The 28,000-nt window shown below is 42.7% G+C and overlaps 1 protein-coding gene across 1 annotated transcript; it reads left to right on the forward strand.

The window, feature by feature from the left end:
- Positions 1-3,370: 3,370 nt before the first annotated feature.
- On the forward strand, positions 3,371-27,860 carry mxd4 (MAX dimerization protein 4). Its single transcript, XM_086211641.1, has 6 exons — positions 3,371-3,578; positions 4,116-4,215; positions 8,165-8,194; positions 20,879-20,993; positions 22,854-23,016; positions 24,281-27,860. Exons 1-6 carry the CDS (start codon positions 3,515-3,517, stop codon positions 24,439-24,441), a joined length of 633 nt encoding a protein of 210 aa, XP_086067767.1. The 5' UTR covers positions 3,371-3,514; the 3' UTR covers positions 24,442-27,860.
- Positions 27,861-28,000: the final 140 nt, after the last annotated feature.

Genomic DNA, 28,000 nt, shown 5'->3' on the forward strand with positions numbered 1-28,000 from the left:
TACAAATAACACTGAATCGCTAAAAATGCTATATTATCAAAATGTCATGCATGGAGCAACTCTTTTGAATTGTGATCTCAGGGTTTGTCTGATATCTCTGAGTTTCCACCAAGGAAGTCTGACCACAAAGAGGGTTCCAGTCAAAATTTCCATCTAGAAACGTGGAAATTCTGACTTCCGACTTCATCTGGAACACACCATATCGAGCCCTGATCTAGAAACAAAATTATTCCTTGGCTGATTTTATAATCTAAATTCTTTTTTAAAAAACAACAACAACAACAACAACAACAACAACAAAACAACCTCTTACTCTTGATGTCGTGCAGTGCTGATGATCAGCATTAGTCAGAGTCTAGCTTGGGCCCAAGCAGAGATGTTTGGGTAAGATGGAGTGATAAAAGGAAGAAAACAAAGAAAGAGTGGGAGAGAGTAGTCATTTGGCTGCCAGGCCTAAGGCAAAGAGCAATGTGAGGCCTTAGCCACCATGATCAGAGAGCAGGCAGATGATAAGTCTATAAATAGAAATATGCAGCGGGAGGGACAAAGGCTATTTCCTTTCAAACGATGTAAAAGGTTGGTCTAAATTCTCGACTGTAACAAGCTCCTCACATGCATTGCCCACAATTAAATCAAATGTCACAAGATTTGATTGCTAACTGTATATCGTTATATAATCATGGGTTTATGGAATGGCAATAATCAGTGAATTGTAGGACCCATTTGAGAAAATGACCAACATATGCATGCCATAATCATTAAAAATACATGTCAGGCAATTAATTTTAGCTAAAGGATATAATACATTCTTGGGCACATGAAAATGCTGATCAAAATTATTTTTTCCATGTTTGAAAATGTATCCCAGATGTCTTCTGACAGTAGATTAGTTACAAATGTGCAGCGTGATCCATGCAAGCAGAAATGCATGATGGTGAGATCCATGCAAGTAGAAATGCTTTACATTTACATTGTTTTACAAGTATTTTATATCTGATTTACTTGCAGGCCTGTTTAACTTCTGCTTTGTTCCATTTTCTTGGCTGAGATAACTGTCTGACATGTCACAGAGTAAATGCAGCCAGTTCATCACCAATAAACCACAAGTCCACTTCAGTTAGTTGAGGGACTAAATACTAAAACCCAAAGAACATGAACTTGTTGATGAATGCTTATTTACATAAAAGATTCCTTCATGGTCAAGGTCAGTTTTCTTGCTGGTTTGCATTGACCTCCAATGAGGTCAAACAAATGCTCACAGGGCAAAACCTGAGGAGACAAACACCCGTGTGACTCCATAAACCTGTGGCCTACTGTAATCTGAAATGAACTACCGATGCACAGAGTTCAGTGGCACTTTGTGTCAACACCACTGCATATGTGCGCATAAGATAAGAGGTGTACAAGTTACATAACTTCTCTATAATTATCCCCAGAATAGTCATGAGGTGCAAATGAAACACAGCTTCGAGCTTCGGAGGAAAAAACATGTCATAGTTTAGATGTGGAAGATATTCAGAGACTCCCAATATGACTGTGTAGTGGCTGCACTGTGTCATATAAGTCTGTATATTTTACTATGGTCCTCATATTGGAAGTTATTTGCAGGCGTTGCATCAAATTATACTCTCCTGTGAAACGCGAGCAAGCCTTCTGATGCATAAAAAAACTGTATCTCATTAAGGTCGAGGAGTAGCACCAAAAAGGGCAAATATTACCCCTGTTGTGACCTGGCGATGGTAAATTAAAATAACTTGGAAGGAGAGATCATTAATCATCTGGCAAGCAGCTCTGACTCATAAGTGGGAATCAACACACAAACAAAACACAGCAAACACTACACGGAGGCTATCCGCATCCTGAAGGCTGCCAGCATCATGGAAATACAAACTGTGATATACTGATATTTGAGTATTCCATAAAATGGCATCTTGCGAAACATGAAAACTCTTGCTTTTGAGGTAGGCTACGTAATTCACGTACAGCATATAAATGTGACTCCTGCCTGGCTTAAACATATGCAAACCAAATAAAAGCAATATAAATGACCCGCTTTCTCAAAAAGAGAAATAATAAACATACACACTTGCTTCTCATTGTATTAGGTATACAAAGTAAAACTGATGCAGCCTAATATCATGTACCATTTGCTGATTGCAGTGTGGTGTAGGAATGAGTCCTACAACACGTAAATAAGTTAGCAATAAATAAATAATTGTCATACGAGTGGTGTCTTGCTGAATAAAACGTGTTTGAGTATCGACCTTTGTTTGCAACCAATTTTATTTTTGGGGGTTATTTAAAATTCAGTGTAAAAATCCCATTGTAGTTTGGTCGAGGGAACCCATACTGACATCGTCCCTGCAGCTTGCAACATAATCACTATACAATTTGTCCTTTCCAGCATAACTCAAAACATGTGCCAAACTATCTGGGTTGAGGGCCCCATTAGGATCCCATGTGAAACTTTTTATTTAGAAGAACATGTGCGGCAATGGTCCTCAAGGATTTTACTTTAGTGTTGACACTAGTGGTGGGGACTTGAGTCACGTGATACGGACTTTAGTCAGACCAGAGTAGATTATTTGATGACTTCATTACATAAAATCAAAAGCTTTTACTTTAACAACAGCGATTTATCCCTTCATTTGCATTTTTTAACTCTTAGGCAAACTTGATATTTTGCTTTAAAATGGTAAAGGCTTCTTTAGAAATAGTAGCCTAAATATGTTTTTTTTTATTAGAAAAGCATTACATACAAATAAATTGAGGACTTTCTCTTTATTTTTTCAAAAACATTGCAAAAAAAACCCACTTCCATATTTGATGTAGTTTAAAGCACTCTAAAAAAACAACATTGCAGCCAGCTCATGAAAAACTTTCATTACAACTCAGGCAGGAAATGAGCACAAAAGAGAGCAATTCTGCTCTGCCACATTTTTAGGAAGAATAACTGATAAATGTAAGAGGCTTGATGACTGAGTGGCCTTTGAACGTGGATTACGTCACGGTCCAAGTGCAAAAGCATTGTAAATTGTGAGAAGTTATCAAATTTGCCAACCAAAACAACAGCCCAGGTTCAGCTACAAGATACGCCCATAAACCCTTTAAGCCAATCACACGCTGCTTGCCCGGCCATCCAACCAATCAGCTACTGAGGAGGCCGGCATACAGGCTGTTGCTAGGGTATGTCCCTAATGACTTTTACCCGCTCAGGCCAATCAAATCCTGAAATGACATTTTCAGCCATCTCATTGGTTGTATTCTGCTTGTTGGCCCCGCCTATACGCTTTTCTTATTGGATAGAGGCGCGGTCACTCACGTCATCGAGTTTTAGTTAGGTGCTGTTGGTAACGCTGCTGTACTTTGAAGTCACCAAGACTCAGAACTGAATTGCGGCGCATATACATAGCCCCGAAGCAGTTTTTTTTAAATCTCCATTCCAGTATTTTATGACTTGTACATTTATGTAAATAGACTGTTTCTATTTTTTTTATAACAAGACAAGAACGAGATGGAACTTAACTCTCTTTTAATTCTGCTGGAGGCTGCAGAGTACTTGGAAAGAAGAGACAGAGGTATTTCAAGCTCAGTTGACAAGATGAGAGGTTTTTTTTTAAACCGTAATAATGACATTAAAAATAAAAAGTTAAACTGCTAGCAAGCTTTACATTCTATCCTGGGTGAAGTTCGAACTGGCATTGACATGGTGCAGGTATGATGTCACTTTACAGACAATGGGACCAAGCGATGAGTGCAAACAGGACCCGGTAGCATGTAGGCTAGAAAAGAAGAGATGCTATTTATTTATTTATTTATTTATTTTAAAGTGTGCCATGTAGTTATTAGTTGCGTTTTAAATACATCTAACTGCATGGTTAGTTATTGTATGGTATTCACTGTTGGGAATTGGAAGAGTGACATTGTAAATATGACAGATGCTAATGTAGCATTGCCCGTCTGAAGTACAGCCCTCACGATTACATTCTTTATGTTTCGCTCCTCTTAAAGCGACATTTATCTCCGCCGTTTCTCCTGGGGACCCAAGGTGTGTGTGTTTGCTAACAGATAATACGTTAACATGCGTGTTTGTTTCATGTTGGTTTTCTCCGTAGAGGCAGAGCACGGCTATGCGTCTGTTTTACCGTACAGTAGCGACTTCTCCAGGAAGAAGACGAAAGCCTCGCCAATTTCCAGAAAAACTCAGAACAATAGGTAAACACACAACTGTTTGCAGTTTTGATGGTTCGTGTCCGCGTTCGCTGCTTTAATACACAAACACAAACACACACACATACACACACACTGCCATCTTTCTTCTACTGCCTGCCTTCCTGGGCTGGGCTCTCTGTTTTGTCTCCAATAAACACTGCCACGCGTACACTGTCAACTCTGCTTCTCTCTCTCTCTCTCTCTCTCTCTCTCTCTCTCTCTCTCTCTCGCTCTCTCTCTCTCTCTCTCTCTCTCTCACACACGCTCACTCACAAACGCATACACACTTAAAGCTCTCCTCATACTGAGGAATCACACACACACACACACACACACACACACACACACACACACACACACACACACACACACACACACACACAAACCTTTCGGTCAGACAGCTTTCACCCGTGTGAAGCTTTTAAGCTGCCCCTTCATGTGGTTACCTTATGTATGTGTGAGCGCTTTAATACGGGGTCCCATGTCAGGAACCACAGCCCCCTACCACCACAACACACGCACGCACACACACACACACACACACACACACACACTTTCACTCATTCATAAGTCACGTGTTGTTGTTGTTTTACTCGGCTGCTGAGATGCAGCAGATTAAAGCCTTCTATCAGCCCAAATCTCCCAGTAACACTCTGCTGGTTCAGTGTTCATTTCAACATCAGAAGATGTAAAATCTCTGAAATTAAATCTGTGTTTATATGAGATATTTTTTGAGGCCAACCCAGAAGTCAGAGTTGCCATGGGTTCCCTTGACCAAAAGCCAATGAGATTTTGACTTTGGATTGTGGATTACTGCAAAAAAATAAGCTTTGTGGCAGTCAAAATTTATTAGATTTGCATGTTTTGTTTTGCGAGATAATAATGCGTCTCTAGGGTTTTTGAACGTTTTGAGCTAACGTTTCGCTACCAATGAATGACTTGACGTCTTCATCACTCGAACTAGCTTTGCACTTCTTCGGCATGATGAAATGTAAGTCATCTACAAAAACCTCTGTAGTCTAATTTAGCTACTTGATAGCAACCGCTGTTTTTTTAGACACTTTGAAATACACAAGTGTGGTATGTACTGATGTGTTTAATGTTGTAGAACTAAATACTAACGCTAGCTTGGGCTTATTTTTAGCATTTAACAAAAACCCATTGATTTCAAGATAATGGAACCAGACGTTTTGAACTTATTTCTGTGTATAAGGACGCATTCCAGTGCCACTCTACTGGGACGGTGACTGATAATGTGGGTGACATGATTGGCTGAGAGGTTTGAAGAATTGAATCTATTCAGGACACACACACACACACTCATTAGTAACATGCATACAAGCAGAGTGCATGCTGTGCAACGTTTGTCTAAGTGAAATACAATGTTTGTTCACTTTCTAGACACTTTCATGCAACAGTAGGAGTATAAATGTAGCGTGGTGGACAGTAATGAAGTTGGAATACTGCACTTGCGAGTATATTTTTTGTACTTGAGACTGTGGGTGGAGGGTGCCTGTCAGTGGAAACATAACAATCTCAGTTGCGATTTTGAGTGTTAACTTGCTGTATCACTTTCTTAATGACGCTACTACTCCTGTTTTTAGGTGTGTAGTCTGGTAAATCTGAAACTGTCCACACGCTTTATTTCAAATGAGAATGTTGTCTCTTCCACATTCCTCTCATCGTGACAGCACAACACAATTATTTGTGTGTGTGTGTGTGTGTGTAGTGGTGGGGTGTATGGGGATGTGGCAGGTGGGTGTGGCAGCTGAAACAGACACCTTCACACTCCTTGAAACACCAGCCTACTCAGCTTTATGCACCAGACCCCCCTTTTTTACTCTTCTTGTGAATGTGCCACCGCAGTGTGTACAAATTCCCCAATTCCCTTTATACTCTCCTACAACACTTTAGTGAGCTCCAGCAGGACACCAGGGGGGAGCGAAGTACAAACATGTTTCATGTTTGACCTGAAACTGTATTCTCAGTTAAACAAAAGGCGGCTGTTAGTTATAAAGCACAACGCTTTGCTTTGTGCAACCTCACATACACACACACACACATACACACACACACACACTGCTGTGATCACATGTCTGTTATCTTGATTAAATGCAGAAATTAAAAAAGGTGCATGTGTAACCGGACAAGACTATGTAAAGACCAACCCCTGGTGGAGATTACTGTTGGGTTGTTGCTGAGTAGTTAGGCTTTAAAAAAAAAGGGACCTCAAAATGTTATTGCAGAGGGTTTCCTGCTCATCTCTGTGTCACACTAGACGTGGAACTGGAAGTATAAATAACTCGGATGACACCCCCCCCCCCCCCCCCCAAAAAAAAGGGTTTGCTAACATCTTTTGTACCATTGCCAACTCTTGGTGTGAAGGTTGATGTAAGGCTCATTTACAATTTTTGATTATCAGTTTATTAGATCAGATCACGTGCTCCTTTGCATGCCAAACCATTTTTTTTACATAACATGTAAAGGTGTGTACTAACCTGCTGTTGTTACAGGTCTTTGTGCTTTCCTTTCCTCTACAGTAAGCCATGTATTTTCCTGGTCACACCCTTTGCTTTGACTGGGACATTTCCCCAATGTGTACAGGTTTGACTAGCACAACTTCCTTTATAAAGCTCCTAGCCAGCCTTTTACAACTCATTTGCCAGATTAGATCATATTATTAGCAGCAGCAGTGCAAAATCCTGTACACATCGATAGATCCGGCGGTGTCCCCATACAGAGTCCCTGACTCTCGTGGCACAGCTGTGGGAACCACTGCCTCACAAGCACAAGGGCTCTCAAACAGCCGGAAAATCTGAAAAGGCTTGTTGTCAGTCTGGCTCTTTTGTTGATGCTGTTTTTGTTTTTATTGCGCTGGTATCCATGACGGTCTCATGAACAGAGGTCCTGTTTCAGATGGACTGCAGTGCCCTCGCCGTTCCCGGCCTGCACATGATAATGGGGGCTCTCCTTGGAATAGCCCACACGCTGAGGAATTCTGCAACGTCTAGTCCTCCAGACGTCTGAGTGTGTTTTTTACCCACGCTGCTGTTCGGCCAGTGTGCAGCTACTAAAGCTGTTTGTGTGTGTGTGTGTGTGTGTGTGTGTGTGTGTGTGTGGGCAGGGTGGGGGTGGAGGGGGTGCAGTGTCACAGATACTGCTCTCTCTCTCTTTCTCTCTCTCTGTCATATTTGTCCTCTGCTGCATGTCACACTGCAATGGAAGAAAAGATTTTTTGGAGTGACACTGATGCCGTTTTTCCACTGTTCATCACTGCTGACATTTTTTTTGTTTTGTTTTGTTTTGTTTTTTCAAACCCCAAGTAAACCAAAAAAGCAGATTGACCTCTTCCCTATTGTGAGTAAGTGAATCGCCTTTCTGTTTTGTTTTTATTTTTTTTCTGGAGCATCACATTTGACAAGTTACCAATGACCACCTGGACAGGAGCCAACAAATACCCATGTCTGCTGCAGGGTCATTTGACCTGGTTTTAAACCCTCTCCCATAGCAGGAGAACGGGGCTTTTGTTGCACAATCATAGACTATTACTAGAAAATGATGCTTGTGTGATCCAGTAGAAATCAGAGGAATATGGAAATATAAAGGGCCTGTTTTGGACATATTGTAGCATTGCATGTCTTGTACAACCACTGTGGAGCCACATGGACACAGAAAAACATGAAACACACACACACACACACACACACACACACACACACACACACACACACACAAATGGAAAAGAGCCAAAGCCTGTCTTCACTCTCTTGACATTATTTTCCAGATGTTTCTCAGATCAACTGTTACTTTTCGCTCTGGCTTCCACCTGTCTTGCATTTAGATCACAGCCTTCTGAACCCTGACACCACCTCCTCTAACCCTCGTGCCATGACATGTAAGGTGTGTTTTGACAGATTTCTGATCTAAAAACCTGTCTCTTTGTTTGTTGTAGGTCGTCACACAACGAGCTGGAGAAACACAGGTAAGGTGACATCTTACGCCCCCCCCCCCCCCCCAACTCTCATGTTTTCCTGACTGGTGTGCATGTCTACACTCATGAATTCCTTACATGCTAAGGGAAGGGTAACTAGCTGTGGGTAAACTTTTCTGTCAACTGCAGATCAGAGGTCATCTTCAAAGAGCCTGAAATGTAATCAATTACTTCCTCAAGTCTGAAAAGATATAATAAGCTGAATTCAAAGAGCACCTTTACCTTGATTAGATCTGTCTCTATTTCACGAATGAAATGGTTACCTTATATGGAAAGGGAATCCTGACGGTAATGCGATAATCTTGCCCAGACTGACGTTGGGGCACAGAGGCGGGATCAGTCTGGCCCAAGCCTGTCATTTTTCCAAACTGAGAACCCTACAGATGGCACACACACCCGGTGGTTCCTCTCTCTCTTCCCAGCATACATCTCACTCTGGCTCAGCTTTGTTTTTCCCACTCGTCCTTCTGTGGTACAGAGCTCATTTAGAGGTGATGTGATATCCCTGCTCATTAAAGGCAAACCCCTCCTTTGCTTTTGCTCTTTTTGACTTGAGAGAGAACTCTTCTTTGTTGTAACTAATCTTAGATTCTTCAGAGACGGATCCTTAACTGAAGCAGCACAACAGTTTCAACTATTTTTATATGCATCAAGGTCAGCTCAAGCTACTCTCGCTTTTTTTTTTGTCTTCTTTCTTTTAAATGCCAGGCTTGAAGGATTTAGGAAACAGCTGATGTGACTATCAGCATGTGAGCAGGGAGGAATGTGTGTGTGTGTGCGTGTGTGTGTGCGCGTGCGTGTGTGTGTGTGTGTGTGAGAGAGAGATATGTGCTGTCATGCACGTTGAGGGTTGGGGTTTACTAGTCATATGTCTTTGAGTGAGTAATAGATGTGTGTGGAGGAACAAGAAACATGTGCAGACATATTCTGGTGAGAAGTGACCCTGGCCCTGGGTGATTGCAGGTGTTGAGACACAACAGTTACCTCATGTCCGATGACGGCTTGTGGTTTGGTAGAAACCGACTGATGACCAGTTAAAATGACATATGCCAGTAAATCGTCCCATAAATCAGTTAACTCACTTCCCTTATTGTCATTATAGCCACAGGTTTTCTGAGAGGGGATCTTTTATATATATATGTAATATAATATAAAATAATGGGAAAGGTTATTTTTGGTCTTATGCTGTCAGGTTTGGCTGTCATGAAAGGAAATTATGTTCAAACGCTCTTTAACACCATGATTCAATCTCTTTCTAGACCTGCGGCGTTGAACTACACGCTCATTACCAACATGCAGGTGTTTAAAGTTGGATCAGTGACATTTACGGTGTAAGAGCAGGAAATAATGCCTGCTGTTGCTTTGTAACTGACATGAAATGCTTAGAAAATTCTTTGGTTGGTCAATCAACAGTCAACGCCCACCCAACAAGAAGTCCTTTCTTCCTAAGTGGAAATTGTTGAAATGTTTTTTTCAGATTGTCAAAGTTGAAAATTTGTTACATTAACTCTAAAATGAATTCAGCTGAAGAAAAATCCATGCATGATTTCTTTATGTCCTAATAAAAAAAACAACAACAACATTTTTCAACTGTCCTGTTCAACCAGTTTAAGAAGTATCTGACTAGTTCTGATCATCCAATCAGAGTTGAATCTGCTGTCACCCCAGAATCATTTCCAAACACTCGACCTCCCTCACGCCCTCAGACGCCACTCCAGGGAGGTGCTGCTGTTTGAGGCCTGACTCACAGTCTTTGTTTGGTCATGTGTCTCTGTGTTTGGTTCACGCTGGTACAACACAGAGCCATCCTTGTACTGTATGTTCACGTGGTAGACAAGGTGACTGATGAATGTCTGGTGTAGAAGCCACCGGGCTTGAATTTATGATCACTCATCAGATAGTTGTTGGCTACAAATATACAACTCTAAACAAGCAAGTTCCTCATATCCCGTACTCCCAAACTGACAGGAAGCAGTGTATGACCAGAAAGCTGAGGTATCTACAACTCCAAAAAACAAGGACATATTCATTTCCTTTGCGTGACCTGGAAGCTGAAGCTGTCAGTTGATTATTTGATTTTTCTTCCCTTAATTATTGCCTTGAGCTTAATGCCACGACAGTAAGACTGAGACTACAAATATGAGAAGTGGAAATGAGTTTCCTCTGTCTGATGTCTTTCATACCTGTAATTCAGTATGAACATCATAGTTGTTATTAATTTTTTTTCCCGATGCTTTCCTTTTTTAATTGAACAAAAGTTCAGAAATGCTAAATGCAAACACAAACTATTTAGGTTAATGTTCTAAAATGTATTAGGAAAACTGTAAGGAGATACCTCATCAAAAAATGAATAACAAATGGCGCTGTCATTCGTATGCCCTGCTGGGTTACATCAAACCAACCAAAGCCACCGGAGATCGTGATTTTACATCACATTCTGGTGCTCATCAAAGAGGTGCAACATGTCAACTCAGAGACGCATCTTTGGTTTCAAGTGAGCTGTTGTGCTGTTCCGATGCGATCGTACTGCCACTGCAGAGGGGGAACAGTCTGTTACCGAATTGTGTTTCTGTGTAATTTTACAAGGCGTAACAGCTTTGTCATATTCCTGCTTTGAAAAGTCAAAGGGCTAATTATGGTCATTGGAAAAGATCAGTGCATTTCTACCAGAAAACGTATCAAGGATGATACTTGGCTCTTCTTGCAAGTCTGACAAATGTAAGACAAGTGTGTCATGGGGCAGCCTTTGGATGTGTTTCTGGGTAAATTTGTTTAATTTTGGGTTAACAGCACGCACACACACACACACACACACACACACACACACTGATATCATGCATGCTGGGTGTCTCTCGTAAAGCTGCCTTCACTGTAGTTCAGGAGGCACTCTGTATTTTGTTTTTGATGAGAGTCACGTTATCCCCCAGAATGGGATGTGTGGGTGGATGCCAGCAGCGTCACACAGGGTTGTGTGTCCTGATGCAACCTGCTTATCTGCTACAGCCGGAGTGCAGCTGTGACAGTTGTGCATGTCCACGATGACTCTGCACACCCCCCCCCCCCCCCCCCTTGCCGGATCAACTTGATATCTCTGTGAAACCAAACGCTACTGTGTGGCTGAGCTTCACCAACATTGCTTCCTTCCCATTTCTGACTTCAACCGCTCTTGATCACACTTCTGACGACTTGTCCATGCCACAAGTTTCCTTTTCTTGCTACACCAAAGCATTTCGAAACTACAGAGCTTGTTTTCCCACATATCACCTGTTTACAGGAAATCTGAGTCCACTCGTGAAAGGCAGAGTATCTGGTATGTTTATGCTGCTTCCCTCAATTGAAAAGGGATTTACAGTTCTATTTTTATCTCTCCAGACACAGACAACACCCAGCCATAGCTCTCTGTTTCATTTCTGAGCTTGCACAGAGTAACGTCCAAAGTTTGTCAATTGTTACGACAAATATTTTTCTTCGACAATATAAATCTCATTGCAGCAACTGTTTGACACCTGTTAATCTTTAATTTTAAATGCACTTCATGGAAATAGCATCAGGCGCTTCATTTGTCACACTCTAATCTTCTCACTAATTAAATTTACTCTCCCTGTGTCTTCCACTCCCAGCTGTGATGAATGACTTATTTGGCTTTGTGGAGCTCCATCCTCTTGAGGGGAGCTCGTCGGTGCGTGCATGTGTGCATGCGTGTGTGCGTGCATGCGTTTTTAAGTTATAGCTGTGTGTCGGCAGGAGGGAGAGCCATACATAAGCCTGTTACTTTACCTTGTCACCTTGTCTTCTTCTCTTTGTCTCTCTCTTTTTCCAGACCACATCTGTTTTTCTGTTATCTGTTTTTTTTTTGTCCTGTTCCGTCCCACCCCCACCCCCCCACCCCCCCAAAAGTGCCTGAGTCAGCAGAAACCTGAGGCTGTAAGGGGAAGGAGCACAACACTCCCCTCTCACAGAGAGCCTTTATCACTCTTTACTCGACTGTCTGCCAAAACTCATTTGTGCCAGTTTCTCTTCTTTTGAGGTATAAATCAGCTTTTGAGACAGCGTTTTTATGTGGAAGACGGCAAGCGCTGGTGGACCCGCTAATCCTGTTAATCTGCATTTTAATGTAGACTCGTGAATGTCAGCTGAGGTTAAGGTCATATTGTGTCTGTTTCATGATCTTAATAATCTTGTATTTATTCGATGGACTTGTGGTAGCTTTTCCTCAATTCAAACTAGGTTTTGATGATCCATACAGGTTTTTGTGGCTCACAGTATTTCACCTAGCCTTGTAACTTCCTCAAATGTCACACGAACAGATACATTCCTCATGAGTATGTGTGGTGACCTCAAGTCCTTAGGGCAGTTAATAAACCAGAGTGATGATTTATGTGGGTGAAAACAGGAATTTCCATGTTGGAAAATCACTCATTCTCGCTGTGTGCCTGATCAGCAGTCTTGACCTGTTTAGAGTTGACGAGGAGCTGATGAGGATCTTCAGTCCGTCTGAAGATTTAGGATTTCTGAAGTATAAAAATGCAGTTCCCAAAAAGTACAAAGCTAATGCTTTGCTATGATGCTACCACAGCACATCACAAAGGGGGAATATATATATATATATATATATATATATATATATATATATATATATATATATATATATATATATATATATATATATACACACATATATATATGTGTATATATATATATATATATATATATATATATAAAAATATATATATAAAAAAAAGATTTTATTTTGATCTGTTCTCATACTTCTATTTTACATGTTATGTAGTTTATGCCTGTAGGGCGCATTACCGCGCCTAAGAGACAAAAAAACAGATGAGCCGCATAGAAATTCCCGTCTGCCGTGTGGGCCCACGCAGGTCTTATGGTCAGTGTAGCCATTTCAGTTAATTATAATGGATGTGTTCTGCTGCTGCTGCTTTCTACTGTTAGGACAAGTTATGTATTTACTGAAGTCCATGGATATAGTCTCAGCAAAGTCTGGGTCAGGACAGCAGAGGCTTCTTCTTCATGTGGACAAACAAACCGGCTACAGCTGGAGGTCAGCAGAAGAGGTCACATGTGGAATTTCTTCGCCCCAAGGTCACCAGGCGTTGAGAAGCTCCACGACTTGCTCTGGTCAAGCCCAGCTATGGTCAGAGAGTGGCTGCTTGTTTGCTAACTGGACAGTTTGCATTCGGCCGGCAGATGATCGTTTTTTTCGACACTCTCTGAGATATGTATGTGACCCTGCAGACCCACATTTAGGTGAGAAGGTGCGTGTTTGTGTGTCAGTAAACTGCCGCAAAGCAGCTGATGCTCATAAAACAACTGTGTTGGATGCATTTTAACAAGGTGCAGGCGTAGCTTTGGGGTTTTAAAGAGCAAGAGAAAGCAATTAAAGAAAGAAGTGAAAGAGAGGATAGCAGGGAGGACAGCATGTTGTCTGAACTGTTCAGTGATTTGGTTGCACGCCTAAGAAGAAGGAGACATTCTTGAGTGTTTCTGAAGGGAGGGATGGGCGGCAGTGTAGGACGTGGCTGCTGTGTGTGGAGCAGGCAGCCTGAAATTCAGGTCAGCAGAGTATGCGCGCGTTCACACACACACACACACACACACACACACATACGTCCACACACACACACACACTGGAATGCAGAGTTAAGTAAGAGAGGCGGTTTAGGGGTAGAGTTTGTGGAAGGGGGTCACAAAACTAGCAGGCCGAGAATTACTAGAATGCTCTGCAGCCGCATCCACATGTGGTGCTGCCTGACTCACACACAAGCACAAGCAAATGTTTGTGTTTTTTGCATTGAGGGATTAGTATTCTGTCATGTATCTGTCTGTAATAACTTCAGTTATTCTAACAGCAGCTCTTAGACTTTCAAATTTTTGACATGAAAATTAGACACAGGTTGCAATGGATCACGAGTGGTCTTTCAGTGACGTGAAGGCAAACTAATTATCTGTAATGTGCAAGAAAATAAAGCAAAACTGAGAAGATGAGAAAAAACAAGCTTCATTTCAGGTAGTGGAGAGTCTCTTTATCATCTCAGGACTACTTAGATTTAGCCAGACCCCCATATCGGACGCCATCCCACTGTTCTAAAACCTCTTTTACAGTCAACATGTCACTTCTCTCATGCCACAGGATTCCTGTGTGTTAATCATTGACAGGGATTCACTATAAAACCAGAGCTCCCCGTGTCAGGGGAATGTGTTTATTGAGCTCACTGAACTTGTCTCTGCTAGTCCATCCAACATTTGCAGATGTACTTCTCGATGCACGCAGCGGAAGGCAATTACTTTCCAAGTCTGTCATTTGACATTGTGCTGAAGTGATTCAGAGACACACAGGGAAACCTTTTCTTTAGCTTCCCCCTCTTTGTTTGCTCACACGCTCGCCTCTTTAAATTCTATTTGACATATGTTTTTTTGTTAACACCAGTGTAAGCTGGCTGTGCTGAGGAAGGGATTTTGTAATGATCCATGCTCACACAGGGGATTGTTTCAGTACACAGAGAAAAAAAAATCAAATGAATCTAATCAGAGGGCATTCCCAAGCATGCGCTCTGATTCCATTTTCTATGAGCGAGCAACTAATTCTTCAGTTTCCTGTTGTTTAAACACCAGTAAAGCATACAGAGCCTTTTCTTTAGTGTACTTCTGTGAGAGGTGAAGTACACAGGCCCCTCCCACTCTTTGCACTGCTGTTATGGTTGATTCAGTGTTTGTTTGCTGCTTGCGTGTCAGAGCAAAGTCATGTGAATGCGAGCTTCATGTTCCTGCTGTCAAGAGAATGTGTTTATGGGGGACTTGTGTCCGTCTGTCTCGTCTGGCAGTTGTCACTGCACACAGTGGGTGGGCGTGGCATCCTCAATGGCAGGAAACAAAAACAGCTCATTGCAGACGGATGACATTTCATATCAGTGTGAGAAGAGATCGTCACATCTACCTGCATTGTGTCTGGTTTAGTTTCAGTGGCGTGGGTAGTGTGGTGTGCCACTTTATCAGTGTTGCATGACTTACTTCATCTTATTTTTCTGCCCTCTTATTTGTCAGATACAGCGCATCAGACCTCGGTTAAATGTAAACATGTTTCGGACAGAGCTGGAGGGTAACACAGAGACTGATGAAGAGCTGATGAAAGATCCAGTGTGAGCGTGTTTGCTTGTTGGCTGGCCCCAGGGTAGGGTCCCTCACCACCTCAAGCCTCCTCCCATCTGTCTCATACTCCCCTGCAACCTGCCAGCCAGATGTGGAACCACTCCTCTGGCAACCTCAAATTTCACCAGTGCACCAGGGTGCTCCACACCCACGCAATGCAGCCCCCACTTTCACTTCCCAGTGCAAATCTGCAAACAGGGGGCCAGATGCAGAGTACTAAATGTTGCTCTGCCCTTTTAAAAACATAATCAAGACCATTAATTAAGAATTCTGCTGCCATAAAATATAGTTGTAGGGTTCCAAACATATCAGTACTGAATAAACAAGTAATATGCTTTTTAAGAGCGAAAGAAACTCGTGACTCATGAACTTTGCAACATCGCTACTGCACAGTTGCAGAAACATCAGCAGATAGTCAATCAGACAGGGTGTAAACCTCAGTAAGATTGTTTAACCACACTGAAGCAGTGGAAATCATTCCTGCTGCAGAGGGAAACTGTATAGTATGACCCACCATCATATTGGATGTTATGAATTTGGGCCTCAGTTGAACTTCTTTGTTGCCTTCAAATAAGGAGTTTAAACCCCTTAGATAATCTGTTTACAGTCTTCGTCCTGACAGATGACTTCTTTTTTTTTTATCTTATTTGTCCACACCCCGTCTGCCGCTCCGGGCAGCACCTCGGATGACCACATGCTTCCACCGTCACATGTGGAGTCATCGGTGAGGAGCATCCCTTGGAGAACATAGCACGTGGGAGGACACCACTATTACCCAGTTATCCTCCCACAGGAACAGGTTTGCAGACCGACCACAGGAGGCGCTAGTGTAGCATACACCCCGTCATCTGGCTTCCTTTTGGCAGACATGATCAACTTTGTACCGTCGCACAACAAAGCCTTGGTTGGGAAACCAAACCAGTGGCCCCCATGTTGGCAGGCAACATAATAGACCGCTGCACTACCCAGGCACCAGATTTCTTTTTTAGTGAAGTTGTGATGTTCCCACTTAGTCCTGTTAGTACATTCAGTAATATCTGAAATACTGACATCTGAATTTGTTTATTTTGGGCTCAAACACCAGAAACATCGTACTGCCTTTTCCTTTGTTGGGCAAAGACCAACAAGTCAGCCTGAGCAGTGAGAGGAAACACCGAAGTGGTCTTTCTGATGACCCTTGACCTTAGTTTGGCTGTTTGGCTCAGTGCCAGCCAAGCCACTCAGCTCTGGGTGTACGGGTGAAGGAATTTGCTGGGCTGCAGCAAATTCATTAAACAGTACAGTGAGTGAGGGGTGAAGGCCCGTTGTTTGTACTGGCTCGCCTTCTCAGGCTGCACTGTGCTTGTTGTACTCATACACCCCAAAGTGTGTTAACTACTGTGTGTGTGTGTGTGTGTGTGTGTGTGTGTGTGTGTGTGTGTGTGTGTGTGGACACAGTGAACCCGTCACCTCTGTCCTCCTTTAGCGCTACATATGTTAAGTGTGTACATTAGTCAGATGTACATAGCTCACATTGGATTTAAGCAGCAAAACAAGATATTTCATTTTGTTTTGCCTCCGAGGGCTGAGGTGTGAGCAGATCAGTGAGAAAGGGCCAGTCTGTACCCGGTAACCTTGGAGCATAAGTCAGCAGTTTAAATAGCTTGTTCCAGTTTCGGCAGCAAGGAGCTTTCTGAGCAAAAGTTCCTCCCTACCGCTTTTGCTTTGTTATGGCACTGAGCCCCTGATGGAGAGGGAAGAGAAGGGGGAGGGAAGGCCAGAGATCAGAAACAAATCATCCCGTGGTGCGCTGCACGTGAGGGCAGTCAGGTGGTTGTTTTCCTGCAGACATGACTCCACAGCAAATTAAGCAGCAGATTTACTGTCAAACCTTCACATGCAGACAAATGACAGGGCATTTTGTTTTTGCACTTTTAGCAATCCTCCTCCTCTGCACAAACAAGTTTCAGACCTAAAAAGGTGGACTAAATGTTGCACTTTTACACATTTTGAGATCATAAACATACTGAAATGAGATGATTTGTATATTTTAAAAACAAAGTCCTTGACTGAAGTGAGCAGTGGACAATGAAACCTTGATGTTTGCACTTTGTTTGAACTGTAGCCACACATTCCATCAGAGATCTGCCTCAATTACAACCCTGTATGTTAGAACACACTAATAGTTGCAAAACTCTGATCAGAATATCAAAGAGCTTTCCTTTTTTGAACTCAGACAAATCGGAACATTTGATGTGATTGAGAAGCAGGCGATGTAAACTGTCTGCTCTACTTCACCGACACAACATTCTGGTTAATGTGGTGCCACACTCTGCATGGCTGTTTGAAGCAATCTGATAAACATAGCGTGACCAGGGCTTGGCTTAGGAATAACAAACGTGAGGGAGGGAGGGTCCGGTCCCACTCCAAATCGGCTGTGCACTCTTGAAGAAAAATAGTGAGTGTGTCTCACGGCAGGGGAACACGTGCTGCCTGGAGGGAGCTGTCAGGGACACGCCGCCAGCTTTAACCAGGTCCTGTCCTGTGATAGGCATCAAACACATGAAGCTTTTCTTGAACAGAGTCACAATAAAGACAGATTGAAAATCACAGGGAGAGAGGCTGTGCCCAGACATGTTCAAAACGCAATTTACAGAAACATTAGATCAGTGTTATCAACAAGAAAAACAAACAAGTGTAATGTGATGCCAAAAGCCACAGTTCAGATGAAGGGGGAGAAATCTGCCACTCTGAGTGACTTTTAATTTCATTTCACAGTTTGAACAGCAAACATGTGACTCCAAGAGAGAAACAACATGTATTCAATTTGTCAGGACAAACCCACAGGTCATACACGGTGTTTTTTTTTGTTTTTTTTTCAAGGAAGCGCAACATAATTTTTTTGTTATTTGATATTCATATAAGTTGAGATCAACATTGCTCACTCACCGCAAGGTTCATTTAGTAGCAGCTATAGAGCTTGCAAGCCGAAGTCCTTAAAGTGCCTCTAAAGTGGGTGTTTGGACAACTGCTGATAAGAATTCATGTGATATGAGGAAAAGATTCAAAATGTCTACTTCATAGAACTTGTGGTTTTACTTTCCCTTTAAACTTGATATACATTTAACCAATTAAATTTTGTGTTTCGCATCTTGAATTTCTTTTTAAGAGGATGTTGATGGTTTAGTAGAAGTAGATTGTGAATGTAATAAAAACAAAACAAACAAAACTATGTCGTAGAGATTTGCCTCAGACTTTAATGTGTTCTTCCTTTGCCTGTGCTGCACCCTTCCACCAAGTTTTGGTGAAAATTTCCCTGGTAGTTCTTGTGCAGTGTTGCAACCAACCAGACAAACACAGGTGAAAACATGTCAAGCTGTTGCTCTGTAGTTAGAAAATCGATCTTGTACAGTTGCAGTTTTACTGCCAACAAATGTAAGAAGGACATTTTCACAGGCAAAGCCAAGATTCATCACAGGACAGTTGTTGTCAATCTACTCCATCATAGGTTGTTTTTGTTTTTTTTGTTTTTTTACTTCTTCATGTTTGATGGGTCTCCAGCCTCAAACGTGGTTTTTCCGTGGTGAGTCTGCTTCTGATTTAGGTTGTAATAAAAGCAAATGGTATATCTGAACATTTTAACACCCAACAGTGCTGACATAGATTTTATTTCCGTGTGTTAAAAGTGATGAAAGTGCATCAGTGCATGTTTTGACCCTTTCATGCCAGGTAAAATATGTGGTGAGCCTACAGGTAGGGCTTGAGATGAACAAGTCAGTAAAAATGCCAGAACTTTCCTGGGGGGGTAGTCAGGCAGAGAATTTGGGGAACGCCTTGTTTTTGTTTTTCATTACAAGAGAGGGAGCTGGGGGGGGGGGGGGGGGCGGTAAGATGGTTGCCCATTGGCTCAAGTTACCCTATGGATGATGTGTATGGAGCACTGCCTAGTGCAGCTGAGCACACTGCACTCAAAGAGTCCTTTTTTCAAACCAAGAGAAAGTCATCCTCTAGCCTGGACCCCACTCCCTCGAAAAAACACCCCCACCCTCCCACCCGCCACCCCCACTGCTGCAGACCCCCAGCTCTTTCCTGCCTGCTTCCCCTGGCCAGAGTCCAAGTGCTTCATGTGGTTGTGACTGGGGCAGGTTGGAGGTGGGCCCCCACCCCTGTCCTCAGAAGACACTTGTTTTCCAGTGGGATGAGGGTGTGTTGGTGTTGGCAGAGTGCAGTAGAGGGGTGGAAGGGTTCAGCGGATGGGGGGGGGGGGGGGGGGGGGTTGGAAGTGCCCCTCGGGAGAAGAGGAAATAAAAGAACTAGAGCACTTTCACACGCCCTTTTTGGGGAACGCCTTTATGCACCTGTAGAGAGGTAGAGATGGAGTCAAGGACTTCTGCTCATATTTTTTTATTTGCATTAAAAATGGTGCTTAAAAATGAAAAATGCTATTATCACTATGTTTAGTCTCACTTGTTAGCCTCTGGCTGTCTGGCTACTGAGAGGGTCTTAACTTATGTGAAAAACATAGGTGACGCCCTTCCTGGAAAAGGAAAGCCCTTGTGTGTGTGTGTGTGTGTGTGTGTGTGTGTGTGTGTGTGTGTGTGTGTAAAGAAGTGAAGAATGTGTATGCCTGTGCTGTAGTGGCGGCCTCCAGTGTTTCAGCTCTGCAGATAGTGTCTCAGAAAGCTTCATTTCTCTGATTAGGTTTATTGTGGTGGCAGCGATGGCCAGTGGAGACCTGCCATTGTCGGAGTTTGTTTACCGTTCAGACAGAGTTAGCCAAAGGAACGAGAGAGAGGGGGGAAGGCTTGCTCAGAACAAAGACATGGTTCATGGACTAGCTTGACTAATGGAGGATTGAAAGGCCCCTATGAACAAATTTGAATGGACCAAGGACAGAGAGGGGAGGTAATCCGCTGATAAAATGTTGTGAATAAAAGCAGTCCTTTGAAATGATATACAATATCCGTACAAAGTCCACATGCTGCATCGAGTAGAGCTGTTTATTTGTCGAGCCAGGGTTGTTGGCCTGTGGGGTTTTTGGCAGAGACACTGGGTTTTCTGGGGCCACGCTTTGCATCTCAGGTTCAGCCAAAAGACTGACCAGAACAGATGAATAACTTCTCATAAGTTGGTCAGTAAGGCTTTTTTTTTTACTTTTGGTGGCTGCATGCGGCTTTAATGGATCACCATCAGTGGAGTTCACCCTGGGTTTGCCACTTGGTCCATAAATGAATTCATACAGATGATTGAGATGGACAGTGATAAGGATGGTGTGCTGTCCTATGGTTCTACAAACACTTGTTACTTTGTGCAGGGGAAAAAAAAACCTAAAAAAAAAAAAAAACCTCAACACTGAAGGGTCTGTGCTTCCATTTAATGTGCAACAGAAGGACACAAAGTCTTGTAGAATGTGTTCTATACGTTTCTGCCCTTCTTGTGGTTAAGCTCTCGCTGGTCTGTGTAGCTGCTATCTCACATCTCTGCTGGTGGATGTTTGCTGACTCATCCTGTCTACTTTTGTGTTTGCAGACGTGCCAAACTGCGGCTGTACCTGGAGCAATTGAAGAAGCTGGTGCCGTTAGGTCCAGACAGCACAAGACACACCACACTGAGCCTGCTGAAAAGGGCCAAGATGCACATCAAGGTGAAGAATTTTTGTTCTTTTGTGATGAATATTTGTGAGATCAGTTAGCATATCAGCACTATCATGAAACTTTGAATATCGCTTTGATTGTTTGACTGGTTCCACCTCATCACATTGGAGGAATTTCTTTCTCTTTGTGTGTTTTACTTTTTTCTAATTTTGAAGCGTTGGACTGGCAGAACCGGCAATTATCACTCTAGACTCTGGTTCTGGCTGTTTACAAACTGCTTAGAAGTATTTATATGCAAACAATAAGCTGTAACCTTCAGGCCAAAAATTGCAGTTCCTTGAGTGGCCACAGAAGTGAGTAAAATTCCCACAGACACCAATAATGTTACAGCCTGATGCAAAAAATGCTTCCTGCGTGGGTGTTTTTTTCCCCCCTCCAATTAGTCACCCCTTTATATTTTAATCAAGCTTAAACAAGGATTTGGCCTCCCTTAAGCTTTTTACCGACCAACCTGTTGCAGGTTCTTGAACCAGTGCAATTTGAGTTTAAGGTAAGATTCACAAATTGGCACCAAACCTGTTTCCTGTCAGTGGTAATGGTCTACAAGTGGAAAATGCAGTTACCATCACAGCAGCTGATGTGAAATTTAGCTTTAGTCTAAATATGGTTACCTCAGGTTTCAAATAGTAAAGATGGTGACAGCAGAAGTCAACTTGAGGCTCCACTTCTTGCAAGTTTGGCTTGGAGAGCAACTTTTTATCTGTCATCTCACTCAAATTCATGACCACCAAACGACTGAACGAAAGACTGACTCAGCACGTGTGAATATGCAGCACATTTGGTGGCTTTTCTTGGGATATCTGAAAGGACACAACTGCATGTTAAGTTTGCTCAAATCCTCCTCCATGCTTCAATAATTGTTACAACACACACACACACACACACCAAGCGACACATAAGAGACTTGTGTGCAGCAGGGCAGTGACACTGAAGGGTTCATAAAATGTAACATCTGTGCTTACAGAACTTCCATGTAGAGAATGAGCTGTGTACGTAAGGACACGCTATACTGATCTTGCTGTTTACCAGTAGTGCAATGTGGTGGGTGGAAAATCCAGACATGGCAAGTTTTAACCCTACATTTCCTGTTTATTGTGCTGCTCAAACGATTTGCGTTAATTCTCATCACTGTGTCTTCTGGTCTGGTCTCAGGGAGGTACATATGTGACTCGATTAACCAACAAACACTTTCAAATGCAAATGAGTGCTAAATTCAATCCCATGTTGAGTCAGACTTTTACAAATGTTCATGTTTATGTAGACCACACACAGTCATTTGAGTGTCCATATTGAAATGTTGAAATTTTATTGTTGCTAAAATACTTTCAGTTTTTAACATGGGCAGAGAGTAGCAGGAGATGATAGAAGAAAACTAAAACTGCTGTCACAAGTTTTCACAAATTATTCAGTCATCAGTAACAGTATCTGTGAATATTGAGCCAGTCAAAGTTTAAGCACTGTATCAGACAGTAGTAATATTGTAATAATAATAAAGAGTTTATTTAGAAGATTTATTGGAAAAGAAACTTGCATTAAATACAAGGGAGTGAGGGAGTGTAGATTTATGTGTATAAATACATGTATATATGTATGTATGTATATATATATGTGTGTATATATATGTATATATATATGTATATATATGTATATGTATATGTGTGTATGTATATATGTATATGTGTGTGTATATATATATGTGTGTATATATATATATATATATATATATATATATATATATATATATATATGAGAGAGAGAGAGAGAGAATCCAGCCTTAAGAGAAAGTAGACGGAGGTATTTGGGTCTTGCAAATGTTAACTTTTTGTCATTTGGTGTTTGTGTTTCTGCAGAAGCTGGAGGAGCAGGACAGGAAGGCTTTAAACATGAAGGAGCAGCTGCAGCGAGAGCACCGCTACCTCAAACGCCGCCTGGAGCAGCTCTCTGTCTCCGGATCTGTGGAGCGCATCCGCACTGACAGCATGGGCTCTACCATCTCCACTGACTCGGAGCAAGGTACGCTGACTTAACCGAGGAAACCAGCTGGACTAGAACGAGCATGAACCCGCCGGGAGAACCTGAGTCTGGATAATTTTACACAGTTTTCTCCTCAGCTCCATATTTGATACAGATCGGTAAAGACCTACTGGTTTTGACATGGATTCTGTCTTTCCAAGTTTTATCGAAACCATCAGAGCTTTCAGCTACATGTAACCCCAGTATGAGCGTTCCTCTGTCTGTCCGCTGATGTCTTAACCACACAGTGATCCAAGTTAAAAGCTGCTCAGTGATAAGCCCAGTCTTGTTTGCAGGTGATGCCCTGGGTCAAAAGGTTAACATATCACTCTCCAGATGAAGAAATCTGTCTTTTCTCCACTTGAGCTACCGACTGGGAGAGATTTCAAGCTACTGTGGTTCTTTGTGATCTGGTGCATATCAAATGCATTGTCCTCTGAGGTCAGGGCCATTTCTGCTGTCCACCAACACTTTTTGTATCTGCTGATAACTGTAATTTCCTGCCAGCTAAGTGAGAGTCAGGGTGTGATTGACTCTTTTGAAATGCTTACTCGCTGTATGTTTCTGAATTGGGAATAATGTCCGTGGATCTGCTTGTTTGCTCAGGGTTAAAGGTACAGTATTTAAACATATTAGGTTAAAAAGTGATTGTGCTAACCATTTTGCCAGGGTTGATCCTTGTAGTACCACTTTGTGCCTCAAGGGGAAGTAGTTAGCCACTGTAACATCCAGTCTGCTCTCTGCAGTATTTGTTTGTTTTTTTGCAGCTGTTTGATTGTCTTGCTGGGCTTTGTGCTTATCAAGTTTATAATACCAGGGGTAGCATGGCACAGAGCTAGAGTGGCTGTCAAGCAACTGAAGGGTCGCTGGTTCCATCCTCATTTCCCCCGGTGACCATGTTGAAGTATCCTCGAGCAAGATACTAAGCCCCTAATTGCTCCTGATGGTCCTGTGACAGGCTGGCGACCCGTCCTGGGTGAACCCCGCCTCTCACCCAATGTCAGTTGGGATAGGCTCCACCCCCCCATGACCCTTAACAGCATAAGCGGTATAGAAAATGGATGGATGGAAGTTTATGATACCCAAGTAACTACAATTGGTGGTTTGCTGCCCCCTGTTGTTGTTGAGTGTGGAGTAGGATTCTTGCACATAGCATCTTTAATGGCTCACTGACTCCTGGTTTAACTCACAGGTCCAGCAGAATCCCTAATAAGTATACCTGCTGCTCTGGAAATAAGCATATGTGTTTATTTTGTGTGTGCAGAGGTGGACATCGAGGGTATGGAATTCACCCCTGGTGAGGCAGACAGTGTGGACAGTATCAGTGATGGCGAGGAAGAGGACCACTACAGCCTCCAGAGCAGCTCCAGCGACACCAGCTACACAGCCTCACATTCCCACAGACTGCAGCCACACCACTGTTAGACCCTGGTGGCCATCAGCTGACCCAGCTTCTTCTCCCATCCCCCCCAAATCACCCCCTCCCCCCACACCCTGTTCTCCCTGACTTGTTACTGTCCGCAACGCCGCCCTCTACCAACATCAGACCAGTCCACAAAGGCGGTACGCTCCAAATCTGTTTCTCCAATCCAGGCTCCGGCTCTCCGGGAAGCACACGGGGCTGACATGCCACTCAAAGCCTCCCTAACCCCTCCTCTTCCTCCTTCCTATACCACTGACCCTACCTCACCCCGCTGTATCCTGCCTGAACCTGCCCCTCCTGACACGCCCTGCCCTCCCACTGCCCTCCCAACCCCAACCTAGTGTTGCTGCAGGCTCAGAGAGAGCAGAGTAGAGTTTGTGGTTTTTATTGGGGACTTCTGTGGTGTGATGGACAGCTTTGACTTGTTAATCAGGATTTGCGGATGGAAGAGTGCATGAGTGTGCGTGTGTTTGTGTGTGAGTGTGTTTGCAAGAGAGAGAGAGAGAGAGTGTTGAAGAGAGGTCAAAAACAAAATATAAGCTCCATGTTGGCAATAACAGACAAGGCCTCACACTATGTTTGTTCTGCAATACACGCAACATCAAGACCTCAAAAAGTGAATCACACGGCATCTTTCCCTTCGCACGGGAAGATTTACAGCTTCTGCAGATTTCCTTGAAACGTCTGACTGCTGAAAATGGTAAAAGCTTAAGGCAATAGTGTGAGGAAACAGCTTCTGTCAAAGTTACATGAGAAGATCAATAACATTCGGGAGAGGAAACACCTAGCTAACCTTTGGAATGACGAGAGCGAGTTAGCCTGGTTCTTTTCAGTCATCAATCGAAACGTGTTAATGTTGCAGAATCCTCACTGTGAAATCCATAATTTGTAGGTTTATGGCGGTTTCACAGGTACCACTGGATTGTTTTTTTTGTTTTTTTTTTATCCAGGAGCAGTGACTTCACCATTATCTCTCCATAAAACCTCAATTTGTGAATTTTGCACTTCGATTCTGTTTATTCAACAAACGAGAGAAATCTGCTTTAAGGCATATTTTTTTGGCTTGAGTTATGCCACCCGTTTCTCCGCATTTCCTGTCTTTATGCTAAGTTAAGCTAAATTACGCTCAGCTAAAAGTCTCAAGGTCTGTATTTCATTGACCAGGCATGAGAGTGGCATTGATCTTTTCGTCTAACTCAGCAGAAGAGTGAAGCAGCAGGGATTTCGCATGCCGTCAAAGCACCTCTTCTAAAAAATACGACTTCTGTTTGTACACTTGTTTACCAAATGGGGCCTTTTTTTCTGGCCCGAGACAAACTGAAAGAGTTGCAGAGCTGTAGCTGAGACGTGAGAATGTATATAGACTTTTTACTGTCCAACCCCTCGTGTCTCCCTCTGGTTGGGTTCCCTAACCACTACTCCACACTACTGACCACTACACTATACCAACCCTATAGTGTGGATGGACTACTATGTCAAAAAAAAACAAAGCAAAGAGTCGCCTCTCAACTAGAACTCTATTCCTTAAAAAACCTTCTCAGTAGCGAATTGATGTAGCAAAAAAACACTTGGAGGAAGACGCTTCCTCGGAGTGTTTAAATGATTCTGGTGGACCGTTACGGGAGACTTCCTTTACCTTTTCACCCTGTAGATGGTAAGCGAGTGGTTACGAAGAGAGAACTCCATCTATCCATATCTCTCTACAGCTCTGTTGCTTCTTCATGCAGTGTTCAGTGTGGATTTTTTTTTTTTTAATTTGAATTTGACCTGATTAACAAATCAAAGCTGTAAATATGGAACATATGTTAAAAAAAGGGGGCCAGCTCTAATGATTTGTTCTCTCTCGAGGCGTTTATTGTAGTTAACCTTAGCTAAACTAATCACACTCGGTAGTACTTTTCATTCCTGTAACAAGACTTATGACTTTCTTTTTTCTTTATTTGTTCTGAGCTTCTGCTGATTGAAGACCACGCGTCTTCTCTAACTCGTATGCACAGTATCGACGGAGGAGGCGCTTCTGTCGCTCTCTGACCACTTAATAATCATAAAGCCTCACTTTTTTGTGGCAGTCTTTAGAGCTCGGCATCCCGAAACTTTACAAAAAGGGCCAGTCCACCACCAGTCTGACCAAAAAAAAGAAAAAAAAAAAGAATAAAAAACGACAAAAGACTCAAAAGAACAACAAAAACTTGCATACAAAAAGAAGCTACCTGTCACTAAAGGTTATATTAGCCAGTGTAGTCTATATTTCTTGTACTAAATTTTGTATTATATTTTCCTAAATGTTCTCTTGTAATGAAAAGACAAAAAAAGAGTATATCTATCTATCTATATGTATGTGTATATGTATGAGAGACAGACAGGAAGCCAGGCTTGTTGAAGGGAGAGTGGGGGCAGGGGAGCTGATACACTGGCCCCTCTCCCTTGGGTGACACTCCTGCTGTCATTCTGTGCCTTGGTGAGCCTTCGATTTCCCTCTTCCCCCTCCCGCCCTCCCTCCCTCCTACTCCTCCTCCTCCTCCTCCTCAGCCCCTACTCAGGTTGTCATCCCTCCAGTACTCCCCCTTTTTCTCTTAACCCCACCCTTTTCTTCTTCTCCTCTGGCGGGGCTCAACGCTTCGTTTTGTGTTTTTTTGTTGTTGTTGTTGTTTTGTTTTTTTTCCAACCATGCCAAAACAGCTGACACTTCCATGAGCAAGGGGGCACGTGAAGAGAAGAACCTCACCCCTTTGGTCTCTACTGTTTTTTTTGTTTTGTTTTGGGTTTTTTTCTCTCCACCTTGTCCAGGCACTCCCCAGTCTTGACACCCGCCCGTCTGCCAGTGAAGCCTCTGTCACGGAAACATTTTGAAAACCACACACTGGTAAAACTCCCATGGCAGCTTCTAGTCACCCCAAATGGTCACCAACAGGGTTCAAAACTTTTGGGCTTGAAGCATGTTTTCTTTTCTTTTCTTCTGTTGTTTTTATTTTGTCATTTTACTGTTATTGTGTGTTGACTATGTGTTTGTTGGGTGGGAGTCACTGGGAGAGGAGCGATAAAAGAATAATCCAATCGATGGCAGCTTAAGGTGTTATCGTCTGCGCTCCCAGTGGTCAGTCCCGACGTAAGTGTTACCCATCGATCAGGGGACCTCATGAGACACAGCAATATGACCATCTTGTGCTATCTGAGGGAGGGGTGGGCGGGCTGAGGTGTTTTTTTTTTGTTTTCGTTTTGACAAACAGGTGGTTTTGCTTTTGACTCTGTGGTGCATTTATTGGTGACCAACTCTTTAATGATTTTTTTGTTTGTTTGTTTTGATGAATTTTACCTCCTATCTGCACTCTCTTCAAACACTGCAGGAGGGCAAAAAACAAAAAACAACAAAAAACTAGAAAGTTTTTTTTTTTTTTTAAAGCTGTTTTTTTTTGGGGGGGGGGGGGCGGGGGGCATTGACAGTTTACATTCATGTCAATGATTTGTAAATGACTGTTTGTTGTGAAAATGTCCCTTTACAGTCTGTTGGTCAAATGAACAACTGAGTAATTCATTCATGGCATAAGATTATTCTCTTGCACA

This window comes from Aulostomus chinensis, chromosome 8, assembly GCF_037954235.1.
Source record: "Aulostomus chinensis isolate RoL2024-O1b breed Wild chromosome 8, RoL_Achi_v1.0, whole genome shotgun sequence".
Classification (NCBI taxonomy): domain Eukaryota; kingdom Metazoa; phylum Chordata; class Actinopteri; order Syngnathiformes; family Aulostomidae; genus Aulostomus; species Aulostomus chinensis.

Bases quoted from the DNA above. Each gene is read 5' to 3' on its own strand.
- mxd4 (XM_086211641.1), top strand. From the start codon at position 3,515: ATGGAACTTAACTCTCTTTTAATTCTGCTGGAGGCTGCAGAGTACTTG. The intron at 3,579-4,115 runs GTATTTCAAGCT...TTTTCTCCGTAG, and splicing joins CTTGGAAAGAAGAGACAGAG to AGGCAGAGCACGGCTATGCG. The intron at 4,216-8,164 runs GTAAACACACAA...TGTTTGTTGTAG, and splicing joins AGAAAAACTCAGAACAATAG to GTCGTCACACAACGAGCTGG.